The 22,296-nt window shown below is 34.8% G+C and overlaps 2 protein-coding genes across 2 annotated transcripts; both read left to right on the top strand.

Annotated features, from left to right (window-relative positions):
* Positions 1-255: 255 nt before the first annotated feature.
* On the top strand, positions 256-9,816 carry LOC141393596 (protein takeout-like). The gene is made up of 5 exons (XM_073966793.1): positions 256-422; positions 5,316-5,399; positions 5,458-5,608; positions 9,232-9,371; positions 9,432-9,816. The coding sequence occupies exons 1-5, from the start codon at positions 353-355 to the stop codon at positions 9,731-9,733; spliced, it is 747 nt and encodes a 248-aa protein (XP_073822894.1). The 5' UTR covers positions 256-352; the 3' UTR covers positions 9,734-9,816.
* A 6,926-nt stretch (positions 9,817-16,742) lies between these two features.
* LOC141390343 (protein takeout-like) lies at positions 16,743-18,098 on the top strand. The gene is made up of 4 exons (XM_073963257.1): positions 16,743-16,955; positions 17,288-17,522; positions 17,580-17,719; positions 17,792-18,098. The coding sequence occupies exons 1-4, from the start codon at positions 16,895-16,897 to the stop codon at positions 18,088-18,090; spliced, it is 735 nt and encodes a 244-aa protein (XP_073819358.1). The 5' UTR covers positions 16,743-16,894; the 3' UTR covers positions 18,091-18,098.
* The last annotated feature ends 4,198 nt before the right edge of the window (positions 18,099-22,296 follow it).

A 22,296-nucleotide genomic window follows, 5' to 3' on the forward strand; every position in this document is an offset into this window, starting at 1 on the left:
CGACAACAAACATACTGCAGAAGTTTGGTGTTTTTTCGGCATCCGTAATTTCGCCGTCCTCTTCGGTGGGTGTATAACACTGGTGGTGGCCAATTCCAGATACTGACCTGAAATTACGAAACAATTGAACAATCAAACTTCAATTTCAATGGATTATAACTGTCTATTTTGTATTGACACGAATATATTCGTCAATTAAAACTTTTTAAACGTTTCAGTTGGACACCTATCAAGTAAAACATGCAGGAAGATGGTATTCTATGAAAATATAAATAGCCTAAGCTGAACAAAACCTACAGTTTATTTATTATTCGAAGATAATAGAAAAGGCAACAAAGTAAAGCTAGCGAACATGGATAAACTGTTCACAATTTTATTTTTTATAATAAGTGTTTTTATTGTTTGTATCCTGGGTGAATTTCGTAAGTGTGAAAAAGTGAAAAGGATTAAGTTATGGTCTGATTAGATCGACCTAAGATTATTGTTTTGATTTTTGTACAATTTACCGTTATTTGTATTATAAAATATACTTTTGTTGTATTAAATATTGTGTATTAGCCAGAAGAAATAAAACTCTATACTTTGAATTTCATAAAAATCATTCCTTACCCTAAAACCCGAGATTTATGGGGTGTATGTAAACTTTTGTCCCTGACGTATGTAAATGTCATCGAATGACTTTTTTAATTATTTTCCCGTTAGAGTCAAGCGTAGTGACCGATGATTTTTTGCAAGTGAAAAAGGAAAGCCATCTATTCGAACCCACACATCCATCATGTTGTGACATGTTTCGCTGTTGGTAGCAGCTCATCAGACATATCGGCTTCTCTGTGATCGAACTTTTCATTTCTCACAGGCAAGTTGTTTTTTACAGTCATTTAAACTGTACGACTTTAAACGCTTTTTTAGTGATTTTTTAGCGCAGCCTTCGGAAGCTATGAGTTTGGCTTTGAACGCTAACACGCCGTGACAACACTTTTTCATATATTTTTCAAGGACGTGGATTCAAACCCCCGCCTGGCTCAAGGTGATTTTTATTTATTTGAATGTTTGTTTATTGGGGCGAAAATCATTTTAATATTAATTTTTAATTAATTTCTCGTTAGAGTCGAACTTAATGACCGATGATTTTTTGCAAGTGAAAAAGGAAACCTGACGATTCGAACCCACGCAACCACCATTGTGTGACATGTTTCGTTGTTGATAGCAGCTCAAAATTTAAAAATTTTACGACAATGCCAAATGTTCTCCACTAATAAATTCGTTGTTTTAAAATACATATTAAAACAACAACAATGGGATTAGGCCAGACTAATTTGAAAAAAATAATAATAATAATAATAATAAATAAATAGATCATAATGTAATTTTAAAATCTATATATATAAAAGAACTTAGTGATAAGTGAGTGAGTGAGTGACATGTATATCATCGCCCAGACGAAACCGCTGAAGCTAGAAAGCTGAAATTTTGACTGTGGGTTGCTGTCGGTGTGTAGGGGTGAGATAAGGCTGGGTTTTTGGAAATTCGACCTAGAAGGGTACGAAAAGTACTAAAAGGTACTGAATATGGTTCCCGTTTTTATGGGGCAAACGGGAAGAGCTAGAATTCTGAAATTTGGAATGAGGATAACTGATGGAGAGTTAAAAAGATGTACCAAAGGGTTTTTGGAAATGCGACCTATAAGTGTACGAAAAGTTACTAAATTTGGTATCAATTGCATATTTTGAGCGGATATAGCTACAATCTTCATATTTGGTATGGGAATCAAGGTCGGAAAGTAGTGTTGATATAAGGAAATGATTTTGGAAGTTCGTACTTATGTTTAGAGTAGTACTAAATTTGGTACAATTTGGATTTGGGTGAACGGATAGAGCTGAAAACCTGAAATTTGGAATTTAGATTACCGTTGAAGCGTACGATTGAGATATGGGTGTAGTTTTGGAAATTCATACTTATGTGTACGAAAAGTACAAATGGTACCAAATTTGGTACAATTTGGATTTAGATAGACATGGAAACCTGAATTTTGGAATTAAGATTACTGATGGAGTGAAGGAGTGAGGTAGTTTTGGAAATTCTTACTTATGGGTACGAAAAGTTTAAACGATACTAAATATGGTACCCTTTGTATTAGGCAAACGGGAAGAGCTAGAATTCTGAAATTTGGAATCAGGGTAACTGATGGAGAGCTAGAAAGATGTACCAAAGGGTTTTTGGAAATTAGACCTCTATGTGTACGAAAAGTACTAAATTTAGTACCAATTGTATATTTTGAACGGATTTAGCTAGAAACTTGGAATTTGGTATGGAAATAAAGGTTGGGAGTGGTGTTTATAAAAGGAAATGGTTTGTGAAGTTTGTACTCATGTGTACAAAAAGTACTAAATGGTACTAAATTAAGTACAATTTGGATTTGGACGAAATGACAGAGCTGGAAACCTGAAATTTGGAATTAAGATTACTGACGAAGTATAGGATTGGGGGTAGTTTTTGAAATTCGTACTTATGTGTACGACAAGTTCTAAATGCTACTAAATTTTGTACAACTTGGATTTGGGTGAGCGGATAGGGCTGGAAAATTGAAATTTGGAATTAAGATAACTGTTGAAGTGTACGATTGATATATGGGGTAGTTTTAGTACTAATGTTTACGAAAAGTACTAAATGGTACTAAATTTGGTACAATTTGGATTTGGGTGAAAGGATAGAGCTAGAAACCTGAAATTTGGAATTAAGATTACTGACGGAGTATAGGATTGCGATATGGCGGTAGTTTTCGAAATTCGTAATTATGGGTACAGAAAGTACTAAATGGTACTATGTTTGGTACATTTTGGATTTGGGTGAACAGATAGAGCTGGAATCCTGAAATTTATAATTAAGATTACTTATGGAGTGTAGGATTGAGGTAGTTTTGGAAACTCGTACTTATGGGTACGGAAAATACTAAATTTGGTACAATTTAGAGTTTGGTGAACGGATAGCGCTGGAATCCTAACATTTGAAATTAAGACTGCTGCTGGAGTGTAGGTTTGAGGTGGTTTTAGAAATTCGTACTTATGAGTACGAAGTACTAAATGGTATTAAATTTGGTTCAATTTGGATTTGGGAGAACGGAGAGAGCTGGAATCCTGAAATTAAGATTACTGTAGGAGTGTAGGACTGAGATAGATTTGGAAGTTCGTACTTATGGTTATGAAAAGTACTATATGGTATAATCTAGATTTGGGTGGACGGATAGAGGTGGAATCCTGAAATTCGGAATTACTGTTGGAAATAGTTATTAAAATACATACTTTCATACGAAAAGTATTAATGGTATTATGATAGAGGTGGAATTCGGAAATTTGGTATTATAGTCGCTGTTGGTTTGTAGGGTTGAGATATGGATGTGGTTGTGGATATACGTACAATAAGTGTTCGAAAATTACTAAATGACACAGAATTTGGTTCATATTGTTATTGTGTTTTCAAATGTACTTTCTAAGGGCCAACCCTATTTCAAATTGAAATACATGTATTTTGTTTTTGTATTTTTAACCGCACACGAAACACGCAGAGTTATAGGTATGGCCTTGAAACGTTCAGAATAAAAAAAAACAATTTTGTTCAAAAGATACGTTTGACTTTTTAATTTCAGTACATAATTTAGAAACCGAATTCGTGTTAACCTTTCCAACAAATTGTTTTTATTTTTGTTATCTATTCTGAACGTTATAGTAAGTTCATTTGAAAAAGTAGATCTATGCGCCTAATGTTTTACAAGAAGGTTTTTACACTCTGGGAATAAAAAAGCCTAAACTAAAATGTCTCAAAAATTAACTGTTATATAGGGTAACATCTTTTGAATGTCACAAATTTCAAAATTAGGTTTGAAAATGTGGATAAAATTTTCAAAGTGCCCATACTGTTCAAATAAAACATGGACTGTTTTTTTTTTTTTTTAAATCTGAACAAAATGTGTACGAGTAGTACTTGAAAGAAATTAAGTATCATTTGAAATAGGTATTGGTACATCAAAATTGTCAGTGTTCACCATATTAAATATTGTTTATTTGTATATTATTCCTATTCCGCATACGAAGTAGCGGACATTTTAATAGTTGCATTATAAATATTTAAAGTTTTAACGCACTTTTGGTTTAAATTTTAAAATAATCAATTGTTTTTAAATCGAGAATATTAAAATGTTGTCGGTGCTTATGGTTTGGCCGACATTTGTTAAAATTATGTCTGTTCCAAAACCTACAAAAATCTACAACATTTTTTATGATATCGAAAAAATAGTACAAATTAGTAGATTGTTGAACCCAACATACCAGAGCTACCGAAAACGATAACGTTTTCAAATGAATTTAAAATGATTCATTCGTCGCTCAGTTTGTGGCAGGAAAACCTTCGACTTCGAATACCGTTAATTATTATTAGCAAATGAATTGACCATAGTTTTTACGATATGGAAATGGAACAAAAACATAAATTTTAAAATTGCATTTTAATTATTTAAAGCGATAATCCTATCCACAACGCTTTTGAATCTAAAAGATGTGAAATTGTGAAATTTTCTTGATCAAAAATGTTAACATATTAGGTCTGTTTGATAACCCAAAAGTTTCTTCAAACTTTTACAGAATGCTGTTCGATAACAAACTCGTTCGGTAAAAGAGAAATGAGAAGTAGTTGCAAGAACTTGCAAATACTTTTTACTTGCGAAATTATCGAACAGACCTATTAAGTTGTTTACATTGAACAGCTAATTAAAAGTCAGCTGGCCAATCTTACAAATTTTTACCGGACAAATTTTCCCAACAAAAAAGTTCTCAGTCACAGAATTGTCAAAAAATCTCTCTCACCCCGCTCTCTTTTACTGGACAATTTTGTTACCGAACAGCATTCAGTAAAAATTTGTACGAATTTGTACAAATATTGGGGTTTCGTACAAACCCATTATTTGAAAAATGCTAATTATTTTTAAAACAAAAAAATTCAAAGTAAATAATTTTTCTCGAAACAATTTTTCTTGTGAAGAAAAATGTTAAAAAATGATTTCATTTTCGAAACTTGTGGCGAACATTCGAAAAATATCAGCAACTGGTAAGGTGGGCAGTTCTGGAATTGACGTTGTTGTATTGATTTTTTTGTTTTCGGGCCCTTGCTTTAGTTGTAATGATTTGTATTATTACAAATTATTGGATTATCAAACACATGGCTTGTATTGTATTATAAAATATTGCATACTTTAGGGCGTTCACTTACAAAACACGATGTCTCCAATAAAATAAAATAAAATAAATAAAATTATTTGTTTGCAGCTAATGATCCCCAACCCTGCAAATTCGGCGATACTGAATGCATTGGAAAACTTATCGACTATTTGATGAGTGAGAAATATGACGGTAGTTTAAATAAAATTTCCCCCAAAAAAGGTGATAATAAAAACAAAAATAATTACAGGTGACGATTCCCTTAATTTGAAACAAATTGATCCATTATTTTTGAAAAAAGTTCGAATTCATCAAGCCGAAGATAGTCCTGTAAATGTTGATTTAATATTGACGAATAACTCCTTATATGGCTGGAAAACTGCTAAAATTCAAAAGGTCAAGTAAGTAAAAAATAAAAACGAGTAAAAAAGTATCAGTCGGCTTTGTCGACAGAGATATACCCTCAGCCTATGTGAATTGAAACTTTCACCTACGGTCAGATCAAATGTATTTATGGTATTTTCATTATTTTGTGGCCTTTCTTGGATATTTGGATTAGGATTAAAGTTCAAAAGTGTTGCAGAGGAGGTACTTAAAGGAATGGACCGACATAGTCCATTATGGAACTGGATCTTTTTTTTTTGGGATATATCGCCCACTAGTCATTTCAGTGGGTCATCGTATAACTTATGGACCAGTATACCAGGAAGCATGGACTTGTCCACGGAAAATATAATACCGTTGTAAGCAGGGCAACAACGAACAGCATCGGCATACATTTCCAAAGGATCTTCTAACAAACCTTAAACTGCACTTAAACACAAATGTTGAACTTTTGTGGAGGAGGTTCCCTAAGGTACCTCCATTTTAGAAGTTAATCTAAATTTGGACAAAATATTAGGAGATCCAAAATTTGGACCAAATTTGTTCAAGAGATATCGCGCATACCATTTAAATGACATTTTTAAATATTCGGGGGAACTACCGGAAGTTGTGGGCCGGTATTGCCTATCTTCGAACTGAAAGTATGACAAAATATCAGGAAGGCCAAATTTTGGACCAAATCGGTTAGTTCGAGAGTTATCGTGCTATCCAGCCACTACATATGGCGCCATAGGATTTTTTACAGCTTTCGGGCTGTTTTCTCAAGAAGAATGGACTTGCCCCTAAAAAAACTTTTGCCGTCGTAATTGAGGCAGCGAATGCAAGTTGCTTCAAAAAAATCAAAGTGATTCGAGAACAGGTCTTTAAGTGAACTTATCCGTAATTTTGTGTGAAAGATACCCGAAAGAGTGGACAAACATAATCCATATTTGAACCTGATCTATATTTGGTAGATATATTAGGATATGTAAAGTATGGACTAAATCGGTTACTCCCTTTAAGAGTTATGGTGCGCACAAATTTTCCGAACATTTTCTAACTTTTGTGGGGGAGGTACCGGAAGGAGTGGACCGATATAACCCATCTTCGAACTTAAACTAAGTTTGGACTAAATATTACGAAAGCCAAATTTTGGACAAAACGGTTCACCCGTTTGAGAGTTATCGTGCGCACCAGGCAGCCAGACAGACAGACGGACGGACATAAATCGACCCCAAATTGTCTGAAATACATTTCGTCCAAACATACTTGGGGCCTAAAATCATTAAATCATAATGAGGCACATTTTGCCCGTATGAAAGTGTATATACCCTCGTTAGCATAAATGCTGAGGGTATCGTTAAAAAAAATCTACTTGAGCCATCAAAATATGGTTTAAAAATCGGGCAGAAAGTGCGTAGATTGCTGATTTAGATTTTAAAATATATTATTCTGATTTGAATATAGTAGAACCGAAGTGTGACCAAACTTTCCACGGGATTAGCAAATGAACGTCTTGAGCTTCGTCATGCCAACCCGAGTGACCCCAAGGTCAGGGAGACACTGGAAGTTAACAGGTTGATCGGTGAGCATAAGCGAAACAAATGCTTAAATCATCTGAAGAGTTGCAACAATGGAGCCGGAATAAGTAAGTGTAAGCAACGGTTAAGTCACTCTCGAACCCTGGAAAGAAGGAAAATAGGACCTAAATCACGTTTGGTCCCTTGAGATGCGTAAGTTATATGAATCGACCTGGATTAACCGGACGAAGAAAAGAGTACTGTGTTACAGCAGATCTCTTTCTGCCGAGTATGAACCACCAAAATGTTTCGAATGTCATCAGCTGAAACAACATGCGGCGCCAGTGTTATCCGCAAATATAAGTGCAGTTAGCGCGATGGAAAAATACTCAAACCTGTCAGAATGCCGCCCTGAAAACTGAAACATGGTGCCTCCTCATGTCTTCAGTGGGCCATCTAAATGAGGAGACGAAAATTCTTCAAGTATAGCAACACAATGACATGCTCTCGTACTTGCTCGGGTGTTAACGTGAAGGACATCCTACCCAGCTAACAATTTTTTCCGAGGGCTCTGATTTCCGATTTTTTCTGAGATTTTCTGAATATTTTTTTTAGAAATTTGCCGATTTCTCTAGTATTTTCTTAGAAATTGGACCGATTTTCTATAAGTTTTTTTTTTAAAGAATCTCTGCACATTTTCTGAAGAATCTTAAGAATCGTCATTCCGAATTCGTTCCGATTTCTAACCGATTTTCTAAGGGATTTCTTTTTCGGTTGTTGTCGAAAAATAAAATGACTAGTCATAAAATTCGCATATACAATTTTAACATTTTTTTAATATAAATGCGAAATTATAATAATTCTAGCTAGTGTTGATAGCTTCGATATACTTCTGCACATTGTTCTACTATTAATCACAAAATGATGACAACAGGCTAAATCAATAGAAAGTTTTACATTAGAATCTTCCATAAATAGCACATTAAAAGAAAATTGTCTCTGAGTGAGGTTTGTTCTGAACAGCACGACACGTGTTGTGTCAATATCAAAGGTGTCAGAGTCAGAGTTGTTTCCGATTTTTTTCAGAAAATCTGAATTTTCTTCGAATTTCTTTCTGAATTCGGACCGATTTTCATTATAAAATCTAAAATTTTCACCGAATTTTCCAGAATTTTCTTCCGAATTCGAACCGAATTCTGTCAGAAAATCTAATTTTTTCTCTGAATTTTTCAAGAATTTTACCGAATTCGGACCGATTTCGTCGCGAAACTCTAATATTTTTTAAGAATTTTATTAGAAAATTCTTTCCGAATTCGGTGACCACGTCCATACAACTTTCGTACCGAATTCGATACGAATTCCGCATCAGAATCGGATATTTTTTCAGAAATTCTGTCCGAATTCGAAGCGAGTTCGGAAACAAATTTTTGCTGGGTAGTTACCCCACACACACACAGTCAGAATGGATCTTCATGACCTAGAAAGAGATGTCCAAAGTTACAGGAAAAAACAACCCGAGAAAAACGAGCCTATCAAGGATGTCAATCGTGTCCATATGGTTCTCGGTAAACATCATCCATCTATCGCACCTGAGCCACGACAAACCAGAGTGGTTTTGGCTCAACTAAGCTCGGGTTGGTGCAGTCGTCTAAATTCCTATAGGCAAGTATAGATCACACCGCGCAAAACATCTTCCCAGCATGGGGCACATCGCCGCACTATTCACTGCACGTTTTCAACTGCCTTGCAAAACCTATTCAAGTAAGTCCAGTAGCTCAGCGACTTACAAACATATAATAAATATACTGTTACAACAATTTATCCTCACAGAGTGAACACATCTAACAACTTCTGGAGTCCTTCTGCGATTGTTTAAACTATGCCACCTTCCAATTTGAGAGCAACCAACCTAATTTCTATAGATTCATTCTTGAGGACCACGGTCTGATATTCAAAGCTCTTAAGGTGTTTTTGAGAAAATGCATTACCCTATTATACAATCGAAGGCTTTCTTTTCTAGAACGTCGGTAAAACTTTCTGTACTTTCTGTTGGTTGGCGAAGACCTAGGTCCAACTCTTTGCTCATGCTAAATATTATTTTGTGATATTTTTAAGTAATTCAAATATTATTTTTCTTCCAGAGGTTTTAACAAAGACATGACCAAAAAGAATCAACTTATCTTCAAAGTTGATTACTTAACTTTGGTCGGTGACTATTCCATAGATGGCAAGATTTTAATATTACCCATAAAGGGAAGTGGACAAAGCAATATTACCATGAGTAAGCAGATATATTTAACCAACAATAAATACCCATTAACCCGCTTTGGTTCTTTTGCAGTTGATGTTACCTTACAAATGGATTTTGTTGGTACACCCATGGAGAAGGATGGTGAGACCTATATGACCATTAGAGAGATGCAAATGGATGCTGAACCAAAACAAATAATCTACAAAGTTGACAATCTATTCAATGGCGACAAAACTCTGGGAGATAATATGAATTTATTTTTAAATGAAAACTGGCCGGATATTTATCAGGAAGTGAAGGAGTCGTTGGCAAAGGGTTTCAGTGAAATTTATGCCGATGTTATAAATCAAGTTTTAAGCAAATATCCGTATGAGAAATTTTTCGCAGAGTAAAAAAAAATACTTTTTGTAAAAAGAAACGAAATAGGGTGTTATTGTGTACTTAAATATAATCGCTAAACATTTTTGTAAGCATTTTTATTTGTTGTTTTATTAAAGTTGTACTAAAAGTACAAAAATGTAAACAATGTAAAAATCACTGTAAAAATCAAATGCTAATTACACTGTACAACACAAAAAAAAAATTACAAGATAATTCGGTCCTAACATCCATGGTTTTGACATGGTCCTAAATACTCTAATGATGGCAGCTACTCCTGCTCTGATAAAATTGACTGAATTAACCCTAGGAACTGACATACATCTGTGTATCATGAGGCAGCATAACAAATTTACTTAGGATATGGCTAGTTACTTCGATTTCAAGGGTTAATTCAGTCAATTTTATCAGAGCAGGAGTAGCTGCCATCATTAGAGTATTTAGGACCATGTCAAAACCATGGATGTTAGGACTCGTATGTCAGATATATATTCACTGGACAATAGCCGTAGACTATCCCCGCATTTTCACATACAATATCAGGAACCTATGACTTATCCTGATGACGTTATTTTAGTTTATAGTCTTAAAATACGTAATTTTTCAAAGTCCGATCTGGGTTATCAATATTTTACCTATATACAGCTGTGTTCAAAATAATAGGAGTGCTCATTCACACCAAGGGAATGGTAGAATAAACATGGTTAAACTTACCCATTTTGGTTTATTTTGAACGCAACTGTATATTCACAATAGATATTTCAAAAACAGTTGGGATCGAGCACACATAATCTTCTGAAAGAATTTATTATGAAAAACATCAATAAAATATATTTTGTGACCGCAGATAATGAAAATGTGAATAAAAACGGTAGAATATGGTCCTAAATCATATATAAAAAGCTAAAGCTTCTGGAGACGTTAAATATTATAGCTACAAATTTCTTTTGTTCAGAGACTCATAATAAAATTTAATTTGGATCATTTCTTCTTTTGGCACAACCCCCAAAAAGTGAGGTATTTTAGGAGATATTGGCTCAGTATGGAATACATTTTAATTAAGAGTCTAAAATTGTAACAAATAATTTCTACCTATAATATCTAATTTTGTAACGTCATTTTCTTAACAAAGTATTTTACCTAGATATCTAGTTTGTTCTGGGACTTACAATGAAATTTTGTGTAGAATATTTCTTCTTTTAACACGTTTCGTCTAGATCTAAATTTCATGTTATTTTCATGCATCAACTCGAAAAAAGAACAAAACAAATTTATTCAAAAAATATTTGGGTGTTTTGTTGGCAAACTTGATGTATATATTTTCTTGATATATATTGCAAATACATATTTTATTTATTCAGAGACTTATATTGAAATTTGATGGAAATTATTTTTGTCTTTGACGTCTTCCATCTAGAATGAAGTTTTGTTGGACAAAACTTAATAAACTCAGATAAAGTACAACATTAACCCTAAAACGTGATTTTACTTTTGGCAGATTCCTGGCGTTTAGGTACGATTTAGGTTTTGGTGTTTTCGGGGACCTATAGTAAAATTTTATGACAAATAATTTTGTAGAATATTTTGATCTGATACGATCACATTTTGAAGGAGTTTTTAAACGTTTTTGAAAAAAGGGACCAAAAAGACCCCTTTGGTGACTCCCATGAGGGTTAATTTTTTTCATAAAAAGATGCCCCGCATTGTTGTCAGTAATATTGCCAAAGACACTTTATACCTAAAATGCAAGTATTCCAAGGAATCTAATGTCGAATATTTCGAAACCTGTAGAAATGGGTGGAACTTGCCACGCCTATTTAGGTTACTTCACGACGTAAACTTTCAAAACGCCGATACACGTGTCTTCTTTTTTTCGGTCCTCTTTCATAATATGTGCGGGGTTTCTTGTAATTTTAAAAAAAGTTCGATTTTGTTGTACAGTGTTATAAATCGCAATAATTACAATAATAACACAATAAATTATTGATATTTTCATATATTCCCGATTTTAACGCCTCAGAATATTGTTGCGTCAGTAGACCAGATTAGCAATAAAAATTTTATTTCATTTCAATTACAGATTAGACTGTTTTTCCTATATTAGTATACGCGTAGCAATAAAACAAGTTATTTTTTTATTTTTGTAATGTTAATAATATCCCTTCGAAAGAGATCGGGTTCATTAAAATTATTTTTTAATTAATTTTTATAACTTAAAATTGTGCAAAATATTCCGTTAATTTGAAACATCTTTAATGTCTGAGAATCTTATACAACTGTTTCTTCTTCTTTTTCTAGTGAAAAAGCCCCTATAAATTGTTGATTTTTTGTTAAATTAAGTATGTGAATTTGTGCTATAATAGCAGATATTTGAGTACAGACACTAACTTTCCGTTATGCTATTCCATTCATTGACCTCTAATTTCAAAAAATCGACAAAAAATATGGGCTTAAATTGAAGTGCAGCTAGTATAGACTATGCAGCAACAAAATTTAAGTCGACCGGAGCAAAATTGGCTCAGTTCAAAGTGAAGAACCCGTTGTGCTTTGTGTGTGTGGAATCGCAACTTTAAACGCAATGACACTTTTGAAGTCGGTGCCAACGATAGCTCGAAGACGAATAGACTGATCTTTATATATTTCGGCGAACTTATTAAATACATAAAAATCTTGTCTTTAGACGAGACAGCTATTCTTTAAATTTTGTACAAAAAAGGTCAATCTTGTACCTTAAAATCGAAAATTTTGTCATTGACAGTTCCCAAGTTTTTCAAAATAGTTTTTTAAAGTTCTGTTTAGCTTAAAGACAAGATTATATAAGACTTAAAATTCCCACAAAAATATACTGTTACGAATGTAACTGTTTGGTTTAAGTTAATTTAGTTTAAATTTCGTTAATTTAAAAATTTGAATTGTAACGTAAAGTTTTCTATTACGTAGTTACTTTATTTAAGCAACAACAACTACCATGTAGAATTCTCTTCATCATTCTAGTTCTTACTTTACCTTTCATGAATGTGCTTTTGTTTGTTTTGCCATAATCATGCAATTATCGTTTAGTTTGCTACTTCTTTATTTCTTGCATTTGTTTGTTGTTGTAATTACGTCATTAGTGTGCTTGTCCACTTGTATTGATCTTCGCCCATGTATGTGAGTCTGGTTGTTCGCTTAGTGCGAACAACAAATATATTTGGTTTGAAGCCCAAAAGTGTTGCGGATGATAAAGGAATGGACCGACATAGTCCATTTTGGAAGTGGATCTTATATTGGAAGTCACCCCTTTTGATAGATATTGTGCTCTCCAGTCATTTCAGTTGGTCTGAAGGAATTGACTTTCCCACGAAAAACATATTACCGAACGTTTTTCCAGCTTTCGGGCTATTTTCTCAGGAAGTATGGACTTGCACCTGAAAAAACAGTTACCGTCGTAATGGCAGCGAATAAATGTTGTTACAACAAATATCAAAGCGATTCGATAGCAGGTCTTAAAAGCTACCTGAAGTAGTGGACCAATATGGCTTATCTTCCAACTTAAACTAAGTTTGGACAAAATATAACGAAGGCCAAATTTTGGACCAAATCGGCAGATCTGTTCGAGAGTTATCGTGCGCTCTAACCACTACACTTGGTGCCATAGGGGTTTCTTACAACTTCGAATTCACTCATTATATGGAATGAATTCAAATGAACTCATAAAAATGTTAATCACCAATTTCTAATTGGAAATAAAATAATTCGAAGAAAATTAAAACATTAAAAAGTTAAAAAGTTTCAGTTCGATTGGTCAACTGCAATTGTGTTAAAATGAGTTACTAGATTTGGACTAAACGGACACCAAAGCAAGTTAAATAAAACACTGTAAAAATCGTTAAGTTCGGCGGGACCGAACATTCTATTTTCCTTTCCTATCCTAAATTTTAGGTGCAAAAAATTTAAATTATCTCATCTAATCTAATCTAAACAAGTAAAAAAGTGTCAGTCGGCTTTGCCGACAGATATATACCCTCAGCCAATGTGAAGCAAAACTTGTCCGATCGAATGTATTTAATGCCTCTTCAGAATTTTGTGGCCCTTTTTGGACATTTGAACTTGCCGCAAAAATGTGGATTAGGAATTAACTGCACTAAGACACAAATGTTGAACTTTTATAAGGCAGGTACCCTTAGGGAGGACCGATAGGGCCATTTTAAAAGTTAAACTAAATTTTGTAAAATATTCCAAATATCCAAATTTTGGACCAAATTGGTTGCCTCATTCAAGTGATATCATCCTAGCATTTTAGTGAAATTTTTTAAATATTGGGGAGAAGTACCGAAAGTTGTGGACCGGTATTGCCCATGAAACTAACTGGATATAATATGACGAAGACCAAATGTTGGACGAAATCGGTTGAACAGTTCGACCGCCACATATGGTGACATAGGGGTTTTTAACACCTTTCGGGTTGTTTTCCCAAGAAAACTGTTACCGTCGTAATGGAGGTATCGAATGCAAATCGCTTCAACAAAAATCAAAGTCATCCGAGAGCAGGTCTTAAAGTGAACTTATCCGAAATTTTGTGTGAGAGGCACCAGAAGGAGTAGACAAATATAGTCCATTTTCGAACCTGATCTATATCTGGTAGATATATTAGGATGTGCAAAGTATAGATTACATCGGTCACTCCCTTCAAGAGTTAGTGCGCAAAATTTTTCGGAACAATTTTGAAGTTTTGTGGGGGAGGTACCTGAAGGAGTGGACCGATATAGCCCATCCTCGAATTTAAACTATGTTTTTAATAAAATATTACGAAGGCCAAATTTTGGACCGAATCGACAGATCCGTTCAATAGTTATCTTGCGCTCCAACCACTACACAAGGCGTCATAGGGGCTTTTTGCAACTTTCCGGGCATTTTCTCAGGAAGTATCGACTTGCCCCTGATGAAACTTGTACTGTTGTGTGGTGGGAAGTGAATACAAGTTGTTGCAACAAAAATCAAACCGATTCGAGAGCAGGTCCTAAACTGAGCTTATCCGAAATTTTGTGTGGGAGGTACCCGAAGGAGTGGGCCGATTGAGTCCATATTGGAACCTTATCTAAGTCTGGTAGAAATTTAACGATGTGCAAAGTATGGACCAAATCGGTTACTCCCTTCAAGAGTTATCATGCCCCCAAATTTTCCGAACATTTTGGAACTTTTGTGGGGGAGGTACCGGAAGGAGTGGACCGATATAGCTCATCTTCGAACTTAAGCTAAGTTTGGACAAAATATTACGAAAGCCAAAATTTGAACCGAATCGGTTCATCCGTTCGAGAGTTATTGTGCGCACCAGCCAGCCAGATAGACGGACGGACATTGCTAAATCAACTCCAAATTGTCTGAAACACATTTCGTCGAAACATACTTGGGGTCTAAAACCATTATTTCGATGAGGCACATTTTGCCAGTATGGAAGTGTATATACCCTTTCTAGCCTGAAGGCTGAGGGTATAAAAATGTGTGAAATATACCACCTACACAGAAAAAAAATTTTTCGATTTTCCGGCGATAAAAAATTTGTCATATTGACGAAATTCGATAAAATTATTTGATCACAAAGTAAAAATACAACTGATAAAATATTTCACATATTGAAAAAAATATTTTTCAAAATATTCCAAATTTTGTATCAGCATTCAGTGGTTGTTAGAATGACTACCAATAAACATTAGGGTTATAACTTTTTTGCAATTGTTGCAAATATCAGAAATACCACCGCATAGCCGCGTAGAGCACGAAAAACTACTATGAAATACGGTGTCATTTTGTCTCTATCGCGCAAAAAGTTTCCGCACCAAATTCATTGAAGTTCAGTAATGCGTTATTTAATTCTATTTGTTAAAGTGACATATACCCTTTCCGTAATAACTTATTAATAGTTTTAATCTAAATTAAACCCAATATCGAACCATTCTCGACCAATTTGGCTCTTGGGTTTGTATTTAACAAAAAACAACAAATTAATTGTAAATATGAACATTTTCTTATCGATTGAAAAAATGTATTCCACAATTTTTTTTCAGCGAGAAAATATTTTGTTTTTTATCAAGCACAATGTGGAATATTTTGATAAATATTTTTGGCAATATGTGAAATATTTTATCAGTTGTATTTTTATTTGTGATCAAATAATTTTATCGAATTTTGCCAATATGACAATTTGTTATCGCCGAAAAATCGATAAATTGTTCATTAAATCTTTGAATTTTTTTATCAAATGGCTAAAAAATACCGAAAATCGGGAGATACCATTATATGGGGGCTATACCAAAACATGAGCCTATGTTGACGATTTTTACTGAAGTATCGTGACCACTGAGAGCCTCAAATGTCAAATTGCAGCTAGTTCAGTTAAAATTTTTAACTAAAATCCTCAAAATACCGAAAATCTAGAGAAACCGTTATATGGGGGCTACACCTAAACAGAGACCTATGTTCGCAGCTAGTTCGAATAAAAATAGTAGCTAAAACCTTCAAAATACCGAAAATCGGGAGTTACCGCTATATTGGGGCTATACCTAAACATGGACCTACATATGTTGACATAGCCAGATCGGTTAATAATTGTAGCTGAAACCCTCAAAATACCGAAAATCGGGAGGTACCGTTATATGGGAGCTATACTAAAAAAAATTGGACGATATGGCCCATCCTCAAACTTGACCTGCCTATGGAAAAAATATAGTCGGGTACAAAAATTTAGCCCTATAGCTAGATTTTTGAGGACGCTAGAGTGATTACAACAGACGGACATGCCTAGATCGACTCATAATTTTATCCTGATCAAGAATATCGCAAATGGTTATTTCAATGTGCTACAAACGGAAAAACAAACTTAATATACCCTCCATACAATGGTGGAGGATACGATATGGAATTACATTTATAAAATATGTAGGTCTTATACCTATACAAAAATCTAAATTAAACAAATTAACCAATTTATTCGAAATTGGGTTTCGCAATTTTAAATAGCAACAAAAGTATCAATTACAATACATTTGGCATGTTTGATGTCATTTACCTTCCTAACTCGTTTTCTCAATTTACAGATATGACGTTTCAAATATTCTAAAAAGAAATTTTGGTATAAAAAGCAAACAACGTCTTGGCTTTGTTGTAGTAAAGTCAGAGTTTCAGAGAAAGCCGTGAAAATGAAATTTACAACATTTATTTGCGGCATTTTTATTTTTGCGGCGGTAAAGGCCGAATATCGTAAGTAAAATATATGGATATATTTAAAACAAACAAAAGACAATAACAATAAAAAAGAAATACAATAAATTAAATATATACATTGAGTGATGGTATTAGATTGAGTTATCTGCAAAAACACCCCCTGTTCATCAGTAACATTTAAATACGTGCTACGAACTCTCAATCGGGACGCATGTGTACACATAGCCGAATAACTTCGTGACCCATGCAATGTTAACGATCATCCATGATCGTAATTATATTAGGGAAAATAAATTTTGTAATGTTCATTATTTTAAAAATATTTTCTAACAAAACAAACATTTTTTGTAATTTTTCTTTGTCTTCAGCTGCCGATTTCCCAAAATGTAAAAACGGTGATAGTACCTGTCTCAAGAATGCTGCCAATGAAGTGGTGAAAAAATTTTATACCGGTAAACGTGAGGTGAATTTAGTTTCTTTCGATCCATTGCGTATTAAAATTTTCGAATTGGAAAGGAATCCCTCAAGTCCAGTTAATGTTGGTTTCAAATTTACCAATGTCGAATTGCTTGGCCTCAAGAACATGCAGGTCACCTTATTTGAGTAAGTTCCAAAACAAACATTTCCAAAAGACAGAGATTACAACAAAATTGATTTTAGTGGTCTAAATGCCGACATGAAGGGCCGCAATCACTTTGAGGCAACTGTACCTGAGGTTACACTAAAGGGTGACTATGATTTGGAAGGTAATGTTCTGGTGCTACCCATTGTTGGTAAAGGAAAATCTGAAATTAAGATGCGTAAGTGAGAGTTTTATTTTGTGTTAATCTTAAGAGAGACTCACAACGAACAACATCACAATTTTTCCACAGAGAATATCCAAATCAAATACAGCTTCGAATTTGCACCCTACGAAAAGAATGGCCAGACTTATGTCAAAATTGAACGTGTTAAATTGGAACTCATTCCCGGTAAAGCTCATTTCTATTTCGGTAATTTATTCAATGGAGACGAAGCGTTGGGGGCTAGCACGAATATGTTTATTAACGAGAACTCAGCCGATATTACCAAGGAAATATTACCGAGCATTACCAAATCGTTAAGTTTGCTGATACAACAATTGATAAATGGTTTCTATCAGCATAGACCATATGCTGAACTTTTTGCGTGATGCGTAAAATGTTGGTGTAAAGTACATATATACATATGTACAAGTATCTATGTATGTGAAATTGTTATAAATACAATAGTAAACAAATCTTATATTGATAGTAGTTTTATTGCGAAATTATTTTTCCGGGGGACAGACAAGGTTATGCAACATGTATTTTATGTATTAAAATGCAGTCGCAAATTACTATTGGCGTTGCAATTTTTTAAAATATCGAAGGGAACTGATGAGATCCAGTGGCGTGGATCGAAACTATAGTATTCCCTGCCTTACCCCTTGGCGAACAATGCCAAATCTTTTCCACTAATAAACTAGTTGTTTTAAAATATTAAAACAACAACAATGGGATTAAGCCAGACTATTTTGAAAAAACAAAATTGAAAAAACAAGGTCCGAACAAAAAATAACATTTTTAATATTTTGAAATCCTAGATACATTTTTCCCGTCACCTCTGATGGGAAATTTGGTCTAATTTCGGAAATTCGGTTAGCAGTTATGTTGCGAACGGTTTCGGGTGTGACGATGTCCCGAAGGTCTGAGGGGCAGCTCTCTGAAGCGGTGATTGTTTAATTCTCTGAACCCTTGCCAATTAGCTTTTCCATAGTTCAGAAAGTTACTGCGGTCGGGTGTTCTGTTAACGGAGACGATTATGAAAATATGGTCTGAGGCAAGAAAATGACGGGTTGCCAGGATACGTCATTTATCAGACCGGACGCCACAATGCTGATGTCTGCCTAGTTGTGACAATCTTCCCTTATCTTCGAATGAACATCTTCGTTCACAATTTGCTCGGCCAGCGCTATAGCTCTCTGGTCATCGCCTAGAACGGAATGCTAAAGGATTGATGCACCAGACGGACTGTAAAAATATAAATATGAATATGATGCCTCAGCATTCAACAGACAGCCGCAGCTCGCCTGGGTACAAAATAAGGACAGAGACCAATACGTCTATACAATTTGAGTGTTTGTAAGACACACCGAACGTCTACACCAAGTGAGTGGTTGTGAGCCACTATTTTCATTTGAATAACTGTGACAATACATTCGAATTCTTAACCTGTTCTATTGCAATTCATAATTCTTATCAACTACATCGGCGCTCTAAAAATACAAACAATTAATAATTGAAGAATTTTCTCACATGCATGTGCCATTAAAAGGGTCATAAAATCTTAAGTGCTACTCAGCAGCAGCGCACATAAAACAAACAAGTGATAATAGCTACAACTGAGTGTGGGATCTTCAAGTCTTATCTTCAATGATAAGTCCTCCTTCACCGCCTCTTCAACGATCCTTCCCCAAAATGTTGTAACCATCACATTGCGTTACAAGCTACAGGTGAGGTGTTTCCTGGATCGCGGCGACTATGACATATGCCGATTCATTAATTCTACAGTTTCGCTGACTTTGTTGCGGATATCGTTGCAGGAATGATGCATTTCCTGGGCGCTGAATAACACCATGCTGCGGGTGTTGTTATTGTTGGAGAGATTGAGATTGGGTGTTTCGTATTTGGACAACGAAGTTTAAGACAGTTTTGGAGATCTTTTTGGCGCAGCAGATAGCAGCATAACTCCTTTCGCATTAGTACTGGAGCTAAGACTACAGCAGTCAGCTAAGACTAGAGCATCATTCCCTACATCTAGCTCACCGATGTTAACATATAGTCGATGCGAATCTGACAACCGGTACATAGAACCCGCAGCCGTGGAATGGACGAAATCCGTTTCAGACAATTTGAAGTCTTGAACGGATCAACCGATTTGGTCCTCGTTACATTTTGCCCACATTGGCCACTCCTTCCGATACTTTTCCCACAAAATATCAAAAATTCTCGCTAAAATGGTGCACACGGTAACTCTCGAACAATTTGACGATGTGAAAAGTGTGAACCAAATCGGTTACTCCCTTCCGAACATTTTTGAATTTTGTAAGGAAATGTACCTGAACTATTTGAACTTAAACTAAATTGTCAAAAATATTACGAGATAACATTTTTCCGTTCGAGAGTTATCGCGCGCTCCAGCCAGCCAGACAGACAGACGGACGGACATTGCTCAATTGACTCCAAATTGTCTGAAACGGATTTCGTCCAAACATACAAGAGGTCTAAAACCTTTATTTCGATGAGGTAATTTTTTTTTGGCCGCATGAAAGTGTATTTACACTCGTTAGTCTAAATACTGAGGTTATAACTAGTTTATAGTATTAACACGCAAGACTCGGACCAATTGTGGACGTTGAAAATTACAAATTCGCAGTAGTTACTGACTTTATTTACATCGGCATCGCCATAAATAAAACCAAAATCAGTTTTGAAATAAAGGAACGAATAATATTGGCCAACAGATGCTGCTTTTAAAGCAAGATCACTACTCGTCATACAAAAATTGTACTCTACCATACACACTGATACTACCCGTCCATGTGTATGGAATCGAAAAGACGCACAGAAGTTTAGAATCGTTTTTTCCTGTCAAAACTCTGTAACTTTGGACCGGATAGAGATATTTTTATAATTTTTTGTTCGATAGATAACATAATAAGCTTTCCGATACATTAAAAGAATTCGAATTCGGTATAGTAGTTGCAGAGGAATTCAAGGACAAAGTTAACAAGTTAAAAATCGTTAAGTTCGGCCGGGCCGAACATTTTATACCCTCGACCATAAAATAGTATTTAATAAAATTAAATAATTAGTTTCCTTTCACAATTTTAGATGGAACAATTTTTCAACCATGGATAGCCCAAATGCCTAAATTATGTAATCTAATCTAAAAATGTGTTCAGCCAGGTGAAAGGTAAAACCTACAGGGCTATATCAAAGTCTCGACCTATCTTTACAATTGTTGACGGAAAAGTTTTATAACTGCAGGGAACCTCAAAACACAAATGACGGGTAATTCCGTAAAACAATGTAGCTAAGACCCTCAAAATACCAAAACATGGACCTACATTGACGATTTTTAGTGAAGAAGTTTCGTGACCACTGAAAATTTAAATGTTAAATTACAGCTAGTTCGGTTAAAAATTTTAGCTGAAATTCTCAAAATACTGAAAATCGGGAGGTACCCTTATATGGGGGCAATACCAAAACATGGACCTATATTGACGATTTTTGTCGGAGAAGTTTTGTGAACACTCAGAACCTCAAATGTCAAATTAGAGATAGTTTGGATAAAAACTGTAACTAAAATCCTCAAAATATCGAAAATCAGGAGGTACCGTTATATGGGGGCTATACCAATACCTAGACCTATGTTGACGATTTTTATTGGAGAAGTTTCGAGAACACTCGGAACCGCAAATGTCAAATTACAGCTAGTTCAGTTAAAAATTGTAGCTAAAACCCTCAAAATATCGAAAATTTGGAGGTACCGTTATATGGGGGCATTACCAAAACATTGACCTATATTGACGATTTTTGGCGGAGAAGTTTCGTGAACACTCAGAATCTCCAATGTTAAATGACAGCTAGTTCGGTTAAAAGTTTCAGCTAAAGTCCTCACAATACCGAAAATCGGGAGGTACCGTATATGGATGGGGGCTATACCAAAATGTACACCTATGTTGACCATTTTTACTGGAGAAGTTTCGTGAACACACAGAACCTCAGATGGCAAATTGCAGATAGTTCTGTTAAAAAGGTTTGCTAAAATCCTCAAAATACTGAAAATCAGGAGGTACCGTTATATGGGGGCTATACCAAAACATGGACCTATACCCATCATTTTTGGAATATAAGTTTGATGATCACTAGGAACCCTAAATGTCAAATTATAGCTAATTCGGTTTGAAAATGTGAATACAAACGTCAAAATACCTGAAATCGGGCAGTACTGTTATATGGGGGCTATACCAAAACGTGGATCTTGTCCTGCCTGCAAACAAAAGATGCATCTTCCCAAAATTTTAGCGTCCTATCTCCATTTTTGTGGATGCTCGAGTGATTACCACAGACGGACGGACGGATATGCATAGATCGACTCAGAATTTTACCCTTATCAGGAATATATCGTCACCATAAATGCCAATAGTTGTAACTAACAAACTAATAACTTTACAGGTGAAGCAAAAAACGTTATAAAATGAAAAACTGTTTTATGGAATATCAATCTTATGTAGGCGAGTATATGGTATATTATCAATCATACACAAATGGGAGTAAGTAATGACACCAAAACCGCGAAAACGCTTGGTTTA

This window comes from Musca autumnalis, unplaced genomic scaffold (assembly GCF_047663935.1).
Source record: "Musca autumnalis isolate F117 unplaced genomic scaffold, ASM4766393v1 scaffold_1, whole genome shotgun sequence".
Lineage (NCBI taxonomy): Eukaryota > Metazoa > Arthropoda > Insecta > Diptera > Muscidae > Musca > Musca autumnalis.